This window comes from Myxocyprinus asiaticus, chromosome 21 (assembly GCF_019703515.2).
Source record: "Myxocyprinus asiaticus isolate MX2 ecotype Aquarium Trade chromosome 21, UBuf_Myxa_2, whole genome shotgun sequence".
NCBI classification, from domain to species: Eukaryota; Metazoa; Chordata; class Actinopteri; order Cypriniformes; family Catostomidae; genus Myxocyprinus; species Myxocyprinus asiaticus.
In genome coordinates, this window is record NC_059364.1 from 35,398,774 (window position 1) to 35,412,256 (window position 13,483).

At 38.9% G+C, this 13,483-nt stretch overlaps 1 protein-coding gene across 5 annotated transcripts in view; it reads left to right on the forward strand.

Moving 5' to 3' along the window:
- The window catches only part of LOC127411844 (Golgi-specific brefeldin A-resistance guanine nucleotide exchange factor 1-like), a 130,010-nt gene extending 117,221 nt beyond the window's left edge, over positions 1 to 12,789 (forward strand). For 2 of the 5 annotated variants that reach the window (XM_051647667.1, XM_051647668.1), the window contains exons 33-40: positions 337 to 539; positions 2,323 to 2,473; positions 2,647 to 2,777; positions 2,891 to 2,992; positions 3,125 to 3,238; positions 6,365 to 6,542; positions 6,678 to 6,848; positions 10,375 to 12,789. In XM_051647667.1, the coding sequence (XP_051503627.1) occupies positions 337 to 539; positions 2,323 to 2,473; positions 2,647 to 2,777; positions 2,891 to 2,992; positions 3,125 to 3,238; positions 6,365 to 6,542; positions 6,678 to 6,848; positions 10,375 to 10,607 (1,283 nt within the window). In that variant the 3' untranslated portion in view covers positions 10,608 to 12,789. Of the gene's footprint in view, positions 1 to 336; positions 540 to 2,322; positions 2,474 to 2,646; positions 2,778 to 2,890; positions 2,993 to 3,124; positions 3,239 to 6,364; positions 6,543 to 6,677; positions 6,849 to 7,601 lie in introns of all 5 variants that reach the window. The other 3 variants (XM_051647669.1, XM_051647670.1, XM_051647671.1) reach the window with 3 other exon arrangements.
- The last annotated feature ends 694 nt before the right edge of the window (positions 12,790 to 13,483 follow it).

Below are 13,483 nucleotides of genomic sequence, written 5' to 3' on the forward strand. Positions count from 1 at the left end.
AAAGCTCAGAGTTTTTAATGTCTGAAGGAGACAGCAGATATTTGCTTTAGTCTCCATTCACAGGAAACAGAACACAATATTTTTGGATGCCATCCCGAAATTGGCCGAGATGCGTCTCATCAGAGACAGGTTCTTCCAACAGAGTAAATGAAAGGGTGTGAAGATGAGTTCGGAAAAAAATCGGCACCTGTGATTCACTCTCGTAGCATTGTTTGCAGAAATTATCGAGCATTGCTGGCTTTTACTGTGCTTGACAGACACGGGAATGGAGCGGCATAAGCTTTATTTGATTTCCCTTTTTAGACACTGTGGTGATTGTTTTCACGCCCTCTGCAGGATACCGCACCCACGAGAAGAAAAAGAGTCACAAATATGACTCCAAATCCAGCCGGCTCCGAAAGAAGCCACGAGAGAAGGAAAGCGCATCACGGCGAACCAAAGCGTCCAGTCAGCGGCCCGCCCGTTCCCATAGTGACGATGAGGAAGATGAGGGCGTGCCGGCCAGTTACCACACGGTGTCTTTTCAGGTTAGTCTGGACGTAAGTACAACAGCCCTTTCCCTAATACCTCTCTATCTGTCCATCATCATGTTTGCTGATCTGCTTGCTGGGGGATGGGCATGCTGATTTTTTAAGTTTTTTTTTTCCCTCCAAGTGATTGTTTCACATTTGAAACTCTGTAAGAGTAAAACAAATATTTGTGCTATGCTTTGAGATTTATTCCATTTCTGAGCTATATGATTTAGGGTTCACACTAAATCAGAATTTCAAAGGCGAAAGGTTTTTCCAGTTTCGATATCACACACACACACACACACACAAAAAAAACTCCTTTATTTAAAAAGATTAATAATAGAAGTTAAATGTAATGTAGACTTTAAGTATTTCTCAGTTAACATAGCTTCAGTCTTTCAAGTAAATAATAGTAAACAGTCAGAAATATTAAAGTACAAAGAAACAAATTGCAACAGAAAAAATAGCAATAGTAGAAACAGGAACAATAGTACCTGAAGTGCCCAAAGTTTTTCAGGTATCTAACAGCAATATCACGTATCCAAGTAAAGATTCAGTAATTGAAAATAAACGTGATAACACTTGGGTACAGTACCGAATTCAGTTGGTACTACCGATAAGGTAGAACGTTTTTTTATCGACTCAGTACTATAGTACAGGTACTTTTGATATCTCTATGATTGTAAAATCAGACTAAAGCATTGCTTATTTTTGATTTTGTCAATCATACAAGAATCTTCTGGCAAAATAAGCCAATGAATCATCTGCTATCTTCACTGATTATGTCATCACTGTTTGACCTGACCATTTTCACTTTAAACTCTCACAGAGAAGAGTATTTCATCCTTCTCCTTAGAAAGTAACAAACTTGTGTTTAAAGTACATTTACCATATACAATATAAAATATGATATTTAAAAATTAAGTATTTTGTATTTTGTATAAAGAAAGTGAAGCCTATTTTTACACACATGAAAAAAATGTTTTGCATTGTGACAGTATTTTCGTGATAATTATGCACATTTTTCCCCCTCCACCTAATTCGCAGTAGCATACTGTAATAATAATAATAAAATACTGTAATAATAAAATAAATTATGAAATTTGAAAGTGTAATTGTAAGGATGCATTAGGTATATTTATTGTACTGAATTTAATTTATGCTGGTTTAAATAATAATAATAATAAAAAAAAAAAACAATAATTTTGTCTGGAGAGCATTGATTTTTGTTACTGAATTGCAGAGATTTTTTTTTTATTTTTATTTTTTTGTATGACCCTAAACAAATATGCTTAAATTGTCATGAAAATAGTGTCTCGATGCAAAAAAAAATAAACAAAATTTAATGGTTTCAGAAATAGGCTTCATTTTCTTAATGCAAAATATAATTGCTTTTTTTTTTTTTTTGCAGTGAAATATGATCAAAACATTTTCAAGTTTCTCCCAGTGGATCATGCTTTCTCTGTCTTTATAACCTGTATAGTGCACATAAAAACTATATAATGTCATCTGAACATCATATCAAATGTATGGAAGCCCTGAACCGCAAGGTGAAATTCTTTTTTTCATTATGCAGTTAAGGGCTTCTGTACTAATGAGTAGCGTGAGAGTTTTTTTGTCTTTTGTTGTGTTCACTCCACCTGTTTACATGTTATGTCTCAATAGTGGTTGCGTAACAGTGGTTTCTATTGTGCCCATGAATACAGTGAAACTGAGTCTGTTAGAAAAGTAAATATTAATTTAATATACCATTAAACTGATATGTCCTGAATGTCTAGTGATTATTAAAACATCCTGTCTGTCCATGTAGTTGTTAGACCTGATGCATACACTGCACACACGAGCAGCCGGCATCTACAGCTCTTGGGCAGAGGAACAGCGCCATCTAGAGTGTGGTGGCAGAAAGATCGAGGCTGACTCTCAAACATTGTGGTCCAGCTGCTGGTGTCCTCTGCTTCAAGGTCAGATAAAAGGCATTTAAATCATATTGTCAATTAAACACTTATGGATGCATGTCTCTGATCATTTTAGTGAAGAAAAACATAATAAACAATGTGTGATATGACCCCTTTAACATATTTAGAGGGAGCTGGATGATCAGAAACTCTGTTTAATGTGTGTTTTTGTCATGTAGGTATGGCTTGGTTGTGCTGTGATGCTCGGAGACAAGTCCGCATGCAAGCTCTCACCTACCTACAGAGGGCACTACTTGTACATGATCTACAAACTCTGGATGCGGTAGAGTGGGAGTCCTGCTTCAACAAGGTAAACTAGTTAAAGGCTAGTTAAAGTTTTTTTAGTTAAAACATGCATTCTAGAGCCTTAATGAATAGAGCTGAGAAGTAATGGTGATGGTGTCTCTGTCTCTGTTTTCTCAGGTCCTGTTTCCTCTGCTGACTAAGCTGTTAGACAGCATCAGTCCAGCTGATGTGGGCGGCATGGAGGAGACCAGGATGAGGGCCTGCACACTGCTTTCTAAGGTTTGGCTTCTTCTCTCATTACCTAGTTGCTTACACATTAATTAATAGCAAAGTCATTATTTTAATATGCTGTTTGTCATTTCTTGAACTTATGTTTGATGAATGTGTTGTGTGTATAAATGTCCTCCGCAGGTGTTCCTGCAGCATCTCTCTCCATTGCTCTCTCTGCCCACGTTTGCTGCTCTCTGGCTCACCATTCTAGACTTCATGGATAAGTACATGCATGCTGGCTCCAGCGACCTGCTGGTGAGAACCTCTCAAATGTCTGTCCAGAGTTAATGACTGATGTTGATATTTCAAGATTTATAGTAATTTGCCCAAAAATTAAAATTTTGTAATTATTTACTCATGTCGTTCCAAACCTGTATGCTTTTATATTACAATAGGAGAATATTTTAACAATCTTCACGCAGCTGAAGATTTTTTACATAAAAGGACAGTTTGTAGTGACTTTGGCTTTCAAGCTCCATAAAGCATATAAGACACCATAAGAGAACAATAAAATTAGTTAATATGACTTGTGTGCTATATTTCAAGTCTCCTGAAGCAATACAATAGCTTTGTGTCAGGAACAGGCTAAAATGTAAGTTGTCATTCACTGAAAATGTTCCCTCCACTACTGCTCTCAAATATCATTTTCCATTCCACATATTTTAACTGGTGTGCACCAGTTCAGTTTAGTTACGACACATGCAAGAACCAGTGGCACAAACTTTGTGCAACATGTCAACACATCTTTGCTGAATATGAGCAAAAAAGTGAGCAGTTATAGAAATGTTCAAACCAGCCCATCTGGCACCAACAATCATGCCACACTCCAAATCACTGAGATCAGATTTTTTTCCCCATTCTGATGGTTGATGTGAACATTAACTGAAGCTCCTGACCCATATCTGCATGATTTTACACACTGCTCTGCTGCCACACGATTGGCTGATAAGATAATCACATGGATGATTGTTGGTGCCAGACGGGCTGGTTTGAGTATTTCTGTAACTGCTGATCTCCTGGGATTTTCACACAAAACAGTGATGAGAGAGGTCAACGAATATTCTGAATGCTGTTCTGAGATGCGGGTTGGCGCTGTTTTAGTGGCACGAGGGGGACCTACACGATATTAGGCAGGTGGTTGTAATGTTGTGGCTGATCGGTGTATATACAGTGCATTCAGAAAGTATTCAGACCCCTTCATTTTTTTCACATTTTGTCTTATGCTAAAATGCTTTAAATTATTTTATCATTTTTTTTCTTCACATCAATCAACACTCCATAACCTATAAAGACAAAGCAAAAACCAGATTTTTGATAACTTTGCAAATTTATTAAAAAGAAAAACTGAAATATCGCATTGACATAAGTATTCAGACCCTTAACTCAGTACTTAGTTGAAGCACCTTTGGCAGCGATTACAGCTTCAGGTCTTTTTGGGTATGATGCAACAAGCTTTGCACACCTGGATTTGTGGATTTTGTGCCATTCATCTCTGCAGATCCTCTCAAGCTCTGTCAGGTTGGATGGAGACCGTCAGTGGACAGCCATTTTCAGGTCTCTCCAGAGATGTTTGATTGGGTTCAAGTCCAGGTTCTGGCTGGGCCACTCAAGGACATTCACAGAGTTGTCCCTAAACCACTCTTACGTTGTCGGCCTAGTCTGAGTTCCTGAGCACTGTGGACCAGGTTTTCATTAAGGATATCTCTGTATTTTGCTGTGTTCAGCTTTCCTTCAACCCTGACCAGTCCCCCAGTCCCTGCCGCTGAAAAACACCCCCACAGCATGATGCTACCACCACCATGCTTCACCGTTGGGATGATACTGCGCAGGTGATGAGCGATGCCTGGTTTCCTCTTGACATGACACTTGGAATTGAGGCCAAACAGTTCAATCTTCATTTCATCAGACCAGATAATCTTGTTTCTCACAGTCTGAGAGTCCATAAGGTGCTTTTTCATGTGTCTTGTACTGAGGAGAGACTTCCGTTTGGCCACTCTGCCATAAAGCCCAGATCTGTGGAGTGTTGCAGTGATGGTTGTCCTACTGCAAATTTCTCCCATCTCCATACATGATCTCTGGAGCTCAATCAGAGTGACCATTGGGTTCTTGGTCACCTCTCTTACTAAGGCCCCTCTCCCCCGATTGCTCTGTTTGTCCGGGCGGCCAGCTCTAGGATGGAGTCCTGGTTGTTCCAAACTTCTTCCATTTAAGAATTACAGAGGCCAATGTGCTCTTGGGAATCTTCAATGCAGCCAAAGTGTTTTTGCAGCCTTCCTCAGATCTGTGCCTCAACACAATCCTGTCTCTGAGCTCTGCAGGCAGTTCCTTTTGACCTCATGGCTTGGTTTTTGCTCTGATATGCATTTTCAGCTGTGAGACCTTATATAGAAAGGTGTGTGCCTTTCCAAATAATGTCCAGTCAATTGAATTTGCCACAGGTGGCTTCCAATCAAAGTGCAGAAACATCTCAAAGATGATCCAGAGAAATGGGATGCACCTGAGCTAAATTTCAAGTGTCATAGCAAAGGGTCTGAATACTTATGTCAATGTGATATTTCAGTTTTTTCTTTTTAATAAATTTGCAAAGTTATCAAAAATCTGGTTTTTGCTTTGTCGTTATAAGGGATGGCGTGTAGATTGATGTGAAAATAATAATAATTTAATGCATTTTAGCATAAGGCTGTAACATAACAAAATGTGAAAAAAATGAAGGGGTCTGAATACTTTCTGAATGCACTGTATATATATATAAAGGGATAGTTCACCCCAAAATGAAAAATTCTTCATTTATTCAGTATTCCTTTTAAGCTGAATATGTGCATCTTTAAACTTTATCAAATGAACAAGTGTAATGACTGGTTTAAGTTCACAAACCTTGAATACAAAACTTGTTTCATTTCGGCATGACTAAGAACAAAGACTTGATTTCAGTAAGTGAATCAGACAATAATTCATCCGCACTGACTGATCAAACCAATACCTTGTGAGCTGATGAGTCATTTGGAGAGATTCATTAAAAGTAGCGGCTCATAAGAGTCATTTGTTTGTGAATCGGACTACACAAGTTACGTTGTTTGTTTTTGAGGTCAGTCAGCAAACAAAATACGATAGATGGCAGTGTGTTTTGCCTCTATTTCACAGTGCACACCCTTTTTATGTCACCACGTTGAATTCAGATCTTAAGCTCACAGCTTGACAAAAATAAAATTTCTTATAAAACTGTGATGCTGAGATTCTGTGGCATGCGTATCAGGCCCGTGGGACTTATGTTTGAAAAAAGTTGCTTTATTAACTGCAATTTGCAACTACTACAAAAAATAAGCTTGTTTTCATCTTTCGAATGCAGATGAATCGGGTATTGTTTGTGTTTTTGGTGAACAGCTGGAGGCAATCCCTGAGTCTCTGAAAAACATGCTGTTAGTGATGGACACAGCAGGGATCTTTCACTGTGCAGACTCTCGCACAGGCTACTCAGACTTGTGGGAAATCACCTGGGAGAGAATTGACTGTTTCCTGCCCCGTCTCAAAGAGGAGCTCTTCAAACAATCTGTCATGCCAGGTACAATTCACACAAACACATTCTTTCCCATACTGAACAAATAAATGCTCAGATTTAAGAAATTAATTTATTTAATCCACATTACATTAATTTGTGTAGTCTTGGGGTAATTGAGGTTTTCTGATTTTTGCACAGAACCTATCTGTAATGTTCCTGTGGAGCCTGTCCCACTCCCTATCGCTGTTACCCCAGCCTCTCCTCCTGTGCCAGCCCCCTCACCAGTGCCAGCAGCCCCTGCAGAGCCAAACATCTCCAGCAGACCTGCATCACCTCAGGACATGCCCACACCTAGTGCCAACGGTGATCGTAAGCATTATTTAAACATACGGTTATGATGCTGTAACTGTAAATTGAAATGTGATGGCAAACAGATTGTAAATCTTATAATGGATACTAAGGCTGAGTGGTACGTACGGTGTGGTGTTAGAAATGTCAGCCAGTTGGAATTTTACTATACTGTTTATACTGCTGTATTCCATAGTGTGGTTTTAAAATTCTGACACCAAGCAGAAAAAGTCTACTCCACAAACTATCACAAACAAGCACATTAAGATAGAATTTTCATCACATTAGTATAAAACTCAACTGATGTGTGGTCACAGGTTTTCATTTTGGATTTTTATGTGGCTATAATGTATTACTATGTCAAGACTTTTATTTATAACTCAAGTGTTACATAATGCAAAGCACTGAAATCATTTATGAATAATCATCTTTTGGTTTATGTCCATCAAGTTTAAATTAAAAGAAAAGAAAAAAATCAAATGAGATGAAGTACCTTTCATTGGTAATGCAATTAATTCACTGGATTATCCAAAAGTATGCATAACGATATGGTTATGTAATATATAAAACATTTGGCTTTAATTTCCAGCAAAAAATGTACTATATTTTTATACATACTGTTTCTGCCATATAAAATTACTAATACCGTGATAAAAGATTGGTCATACCGCCCACCCCAAATGGATACAAACTAAGAGGCTTACTACCTTTCTTATTTTATTAGGTATTTAATAGTCTAGTGCACAGTGAGATCACTTTTTGGGCTTGTTTCAGAGTATTTGAGTGGTGCAGTGTGACGAGGAGGAGGGCGTGGCCGGGCCGTGTTGGAGCACGGCCGGCGCTGAATCAGCTGATCGGCGGGAGAGCGAGATAAAGGGCAGCCGGAGACACCGGTTCGAGAGAGAGAGAGAGACGCACGTGGCCGCATTGCATATGTGTCTGTGTTTGTTTATGTTTGTTTTAAGTTGAGTTTCTCATTAAAACTTTTAGTGTTCAGCTGGTTTCCACCTCCTTCTTGCCCATCCTGGAGTAAATTCTAGAGACTGTTGTGTGTGAAAATCCCAGGAGATCAGCAGTTACAGAAATACTCAAACCAGCCCGTCTGGGGGCCTGGGTAGCACAGTGGTAAAAGACGCTGGCTACCACCCCTGGAGTTCACTAGTTTGAATTCCAGGGTGTGCTGAGTGACTCCAGCCAGGTCTCCTAAGCATCCAAAATTGGCCCAGTTGCTAGGGAGGGTAGAGTCACATGGGGTAACCTCCTCGTGGTCGCAATAACGTGGTTCGTTCTCAGTAGGGCGCGTGGTGAGTTGATCGTGGATGCCGCGGTGGATGGCGTGAAGCCTCCACACGCGCTATGTGTCTGTGGCAACACGCTCAACAAGCCACATGATAAGATGCGCGGGTTAACGGTCTTAGACGTGGAGGCAACTGGGATTCGTCCTCCGCCACCCGGATTGAGGCAAATCACTGCGCGACCATGAGGACTTAAAAGCGCATTGGGAATTGGGCATTCCAAATTGGTTGGGAAAAAAAAAGCAGCCTGTCTGGCACCCATGCTGTAACAGTTTGGGAAAGGAGGATGAGGGAACCTGAGCAACACACAACAAAACTCCAATCAAACAGAACATCAAACTGAAAACAGCAATATAAACACACACACAGAGCGGCCGTGTGTGTCTCTCTCTCCCACTCTCTGGCATCCCCGGCTCTTCCCTTTTCTCCTTTCTATCCTCATGGCCCCGCCATGCCCTCCTCCTCGTCACACATGCGATTATCTAATCAGCCAATCGTGTGGCTGCAGTGCATAAAATCAGGCAGATACGGGTCAGGAGCTTCAGTTAATGTTCACATCAACCATCAAAATGGGGAAAAATGTGATCTCAGTGATTTGGACTGTGGCATGATTGTTGGTGTCAGACGGGCTGGTTTGAGTATTTCTGTAACTGTTGATCTCCTGGGATTTTCACGCACAACAGTCTCTAGAATTTACTCCGAATGGTGCCAAAAACAAAAAACATCCAGTGAGAGGCAGTTCTGTGGAAGGAAATGTCTTGTTGATGAGAGGTCAGCAGAGAATGGCCAGACTGGTTCAAACTGACAAAGTCTACGTTAACTCAGATAACCGCTCTGTACAATTGTGGTGAGACAAATATAATCTCAGAAGGCTATTCTGAGATGCGGGTTGGCGCTGTTTTGGCAGCACGAGGGGGACCTACACAATATTAGGCAGGTGGTTTTAATGTTGTGGTTGATCGGTTTGTAGCAATTGACCCTTCGCTAAGCCCTGCCTTAAAAGCGTTTCTGACCAATCCTGTTTTAGCAACTGTTACCAGGATGTCATCACTCTGACACACGTTTGCTATTTTCCAATGAGAGTCTATGGGAGTAATGTATGTTCGATCAGTTTTAAGCAGGATTTTATCAAAATGATTTAAAAAAATGTAAAACACAATGTTGCCAGGTCACTTGTAATAGTGACATGAGGTACCCAGAGAGGATACATGCAGTGTTCTATTCTGATTCACGGTCTCCACAGTTTTCAATCAAATTACTGTGTAATTTATCAATTACTTGAAAAAAATTTTTTTTAGATAATTATGCCTTACAATATCACTCTTCATTCCAGCCCACTTAAGAATATTATCGATTCTGTTTATGAGAATATTTTGCCAGAAATCACTCTGTTGACGGCAATCTCCCATTCATTCCAATGGGAAGTTCTGCAGAGCTTTTCAGAGAGAGCGACCATAACCAAGGAGGGTGGAACTTAGTGAAGGGTCAGTTGAACTGCATAGTTCAGTGGGCCCTTTTGTTAACTGGGACCCACTTTATATTTGGTGTCTTTATCTACTTTGTACTTAAGCATTTGATACAATGTACTTATTATGTACATAAGTGTTGTTGAATTGTACTGACATTTAAAGTACCTGCATTTAATTACATCTGTAGTTACACTGTTAACCCTAAACCTAACCCTTACCCCTAACCCTAATCTAACCTACGCGCCTCAACCTCAGTAGTAGCAAATGTGAATCTTGTTAGAATTTTGCAGAACAACATGTAGTTACACAATAAATACATTGTATATGTAATTATTACATAGTAGTTAAAGACACCTAATATAAAATGGGACCGTTATTTTTTTAAATTTACATTTTTATAATGTACCAAGTTAGAAGTTTCCCATATAATTCACAGCATTAGCTAAGAGAGAATTCAAATGAATCACAATTTAATCAAATTGTATAATAATCAGAATGAAATTAAGAGCTTGTGAATTGGAATCAAATCAAATCAGAAATTTTTATGGATACTTTTCCTTGCACCATTACGTCTTGTGCACAAAGCGCTCTAACCTTTCAAGGTATACTACCTGTACGGATGCGTTCAACGCATGCACACTTTGACTGTTTTGAGGTACTCTTTAGTACAGTCAATGCCAGGCACGTGTGCAGATAACGCGCAAAGACTCTCCTCCACTCACATACCCTTGCATTTTTGTATTCGAATGACACGTCTTTTTCTGCTTCATTTCCTCTTTACAGAAACAGATAGATCGTCTCCAGTTCCTCCCTCAACATCTCCAATACCCACTCCAGCAAAGAAGAGTCCTACAGAGTCTCCACCCCCTCTCAGCCAGTCTCCACTCATACTGCAGCCCCTTGCCTCGCCACTGCAAGTGGGTGTGCCCCCCATGTCCCTGCCGATCATTCTGAACCCCGCTCTCATAGAGGCTACCTCACCTGTGCCTCTGCTTCCCCGCCCCTCCGCTGAATAACCCAACCACAAACAACAGGTGTGAGAGTGCCGTCGCATTTGAAGGAGAAATACAGTGAAAGAGAACCATCTTATTTTACTGTTCTTCTGTCTTGCACTCTCCTCCGCTATAGCTATTGAATAATGTAACAGAAGGACTTAAATAAGACAGCGTGAGAAAGAGGACATTGACATGCATGATTGCCTCTCCTCATTTCAAACATCAAAGCGCAACACCCAGACTGGAATGTCCTTCAGTTATCCATGTTACATAGATAACAATATTTATTTAAACCAGGAAGGTGCCACTGAAATATGGAAGATGATTCATTATTTATGGGAGTAGATTTATTTCAGCCAGGGTTTTGGTAGGCTAACAGTGCCTGTCAGGGTGGATTTAAATTTTTAAGTACTCAGTTCTTACTCATGAGGTTTACTTGGGCAGAGATCACAGAGAATGGCTGATTGGCAAAGGCAGGATTGCACCAGGTCCAGATAATGAAACCATAAAAGGACTTTATTATTAAAGCTTTTATCACAGCTCAAACTAAATTAGCCTGTACAATAGGTTGAAGAAAGCCTGATTTATTTTGAACAGTTCGTATTGTTTCTTTGGCTTTTACACTTTAATTGTTTTGTTTTGCTGTAAATTAGTACAGAGAAAACAGAGGAGTAACCACCTTGCATACATGCTTCATTATTTGGAAATTAAGTCTACAAAATGGCCCTCGTTGTTAAAAACAATAAAATTGTGCTTGTATCCAACATCAGATCTACGTATTTCAGTGAGATCCTGCAATTAATCGTTGCACTCCTCTAAAATATTCCACATTTGTCAGTGATGTTTTCAAGTTTGTTTTTGTTTTTTTTCAATTACTAAATGAACCAGCAGAATTCTGAATGTCAGGTTTTATCTTATTTTTGATATTTTTTATTTTTAATCCTAAAATGTCTTAAATAGAGAGAACTTTGTTTCTCACATTCATGCTGTATCATTGTGGCAATTCTGGTCTTTAAACGCTTTTCAAGAATTTATCCAACAAATTACCTGAACAACAGATCAACTGCTGTTCTTTCAAAATCAGATGTTTTTTTGTGGGGGGTGGGGGGGTTGCCACTAAAGAAATGTTCCTGGTTCAGTAAAAGCTCAATTGACAGCATATGTAGCATAATGTTGATTACCACAAAAACTATTTTGACTTGTCCCTGCTTTTTATTTATTTATTTTTTTAAAGCAAAAATCGAGGTTACAGTGAAGTAAATGGGGCCAGTCCATAAACATGAAAATACACACTGTTTCAAAAGTATAGCCACAAGGCAAAAACAATATACATGTTAAAATGATTTTAGTGTGAAAATCGCTTACAAGGTTTAATGACACTACGCCGTCATGGCTGCGAAGTTGTATTATTGGATACAACTTGATATACATAAATAAGTTTGTGATTGTAACTAAGTGTATTTTAACACTTATGGATTGGCCCATTCACTTCCATTGTAAGTAAGTGGCTCGCTATATCTGCGGTTTTTGCTTTTTTTTATTTTAAATAAACAAGGAACGAGTCAAAATAATTTTAAGTGGTAATCAACATTATGCCACCAATGCTGTCAATTGAGCTAACTTGTATCAAATCTGAAACATTCCTCTAATCATATTCCTTTTTATGGTGATTTCAACTCTGGAACTGTGAGCACTTTTACTTTTGTATGAAGTCATGAATGCTTCATGAACCTGGGAAGTTTATCCCAGAAGAGAGCTATAAAATTCACTAAATTAATTGTTCTCAGACCCACACTTAAGCGTGCATATGCCAAGACCACCCATGACCAGCTCAAGCTTTCCACAAATACATTTGAAGTGAATCTGACCTGTAACTCATGGTGGTTTCTCAGTATAAATGTGTTAGGAAGCTTCAGTAGCAAGGCTCAAGAAACTGACTATAGAATGATACTGTAATTTAATGTTGATCATCACTGCTTTGTGTTAAAGATGGCAGATTAATGATGGCACCAACACAAACCTACGGTGGCAGTGGATGGGACAGACTTTATTTTGTATGTGCACTTGTACTGCATTCTTAGATACATCAGGAACTAATTCTGTAGTCAACAGGTAATTAAATGGAAATAATCTGTATATATATATATGAATAAAAGTTCATGTACTTTTTACAGTGTAATAAATATATAGTAAAATATCCTAATTCTGTGTTGTTGTGAGTTTTCCTCCTGTATGTCAATTATGCCTAACATCTTTTGTATTTCACAGAAGAAAATAATATGGGTTTGTAAGTACATAAGTGTGAGTAAATGATTGGATGAACTGTTCTTTTAAGTTGCATATGAGGGTGGTTCTTCAACCTCGGGCACTTTCATGTCTCGGGTTGATTTTTATTAACACAAACAGATTTCAGTTTTGTTTTTTGTTTTTTTGTATGAAGGTCTTATTAAATGTGCACTCACACTTTTTTCCTCATTAAGTTTAACTCCTAAAGACATGAATTGTAATTTTGCAATATATGTAGGAAATCATGAGCACTCACATTAAAATGAAGACTCCAGTCATATCAGTAACCTTATAAAACCTGTTTTATTCTACATGGAGAGGGTCCGTACATGGGGGCTGCCATGTTAGAATCACATGACCAGCCACGCTTAATCTCAGTAACATACATCTTGTTATTGGACACTTTCACTCATTGATTAAAGTAATCATGGCTGACTGTGAATACATTTCTACAATGGCATCTGAAACTGAAAACTATTGATTTTAAATGATGCTGCATCCAAGCCACTAGGTGTCAGTGTAAGTCCAAGATGACACAAAGACAAAAGTTACTGAGTGCACCCTTAAAACTGACTTGGGAACTTTTTACAATGCCTTCACTTATTTTGGTA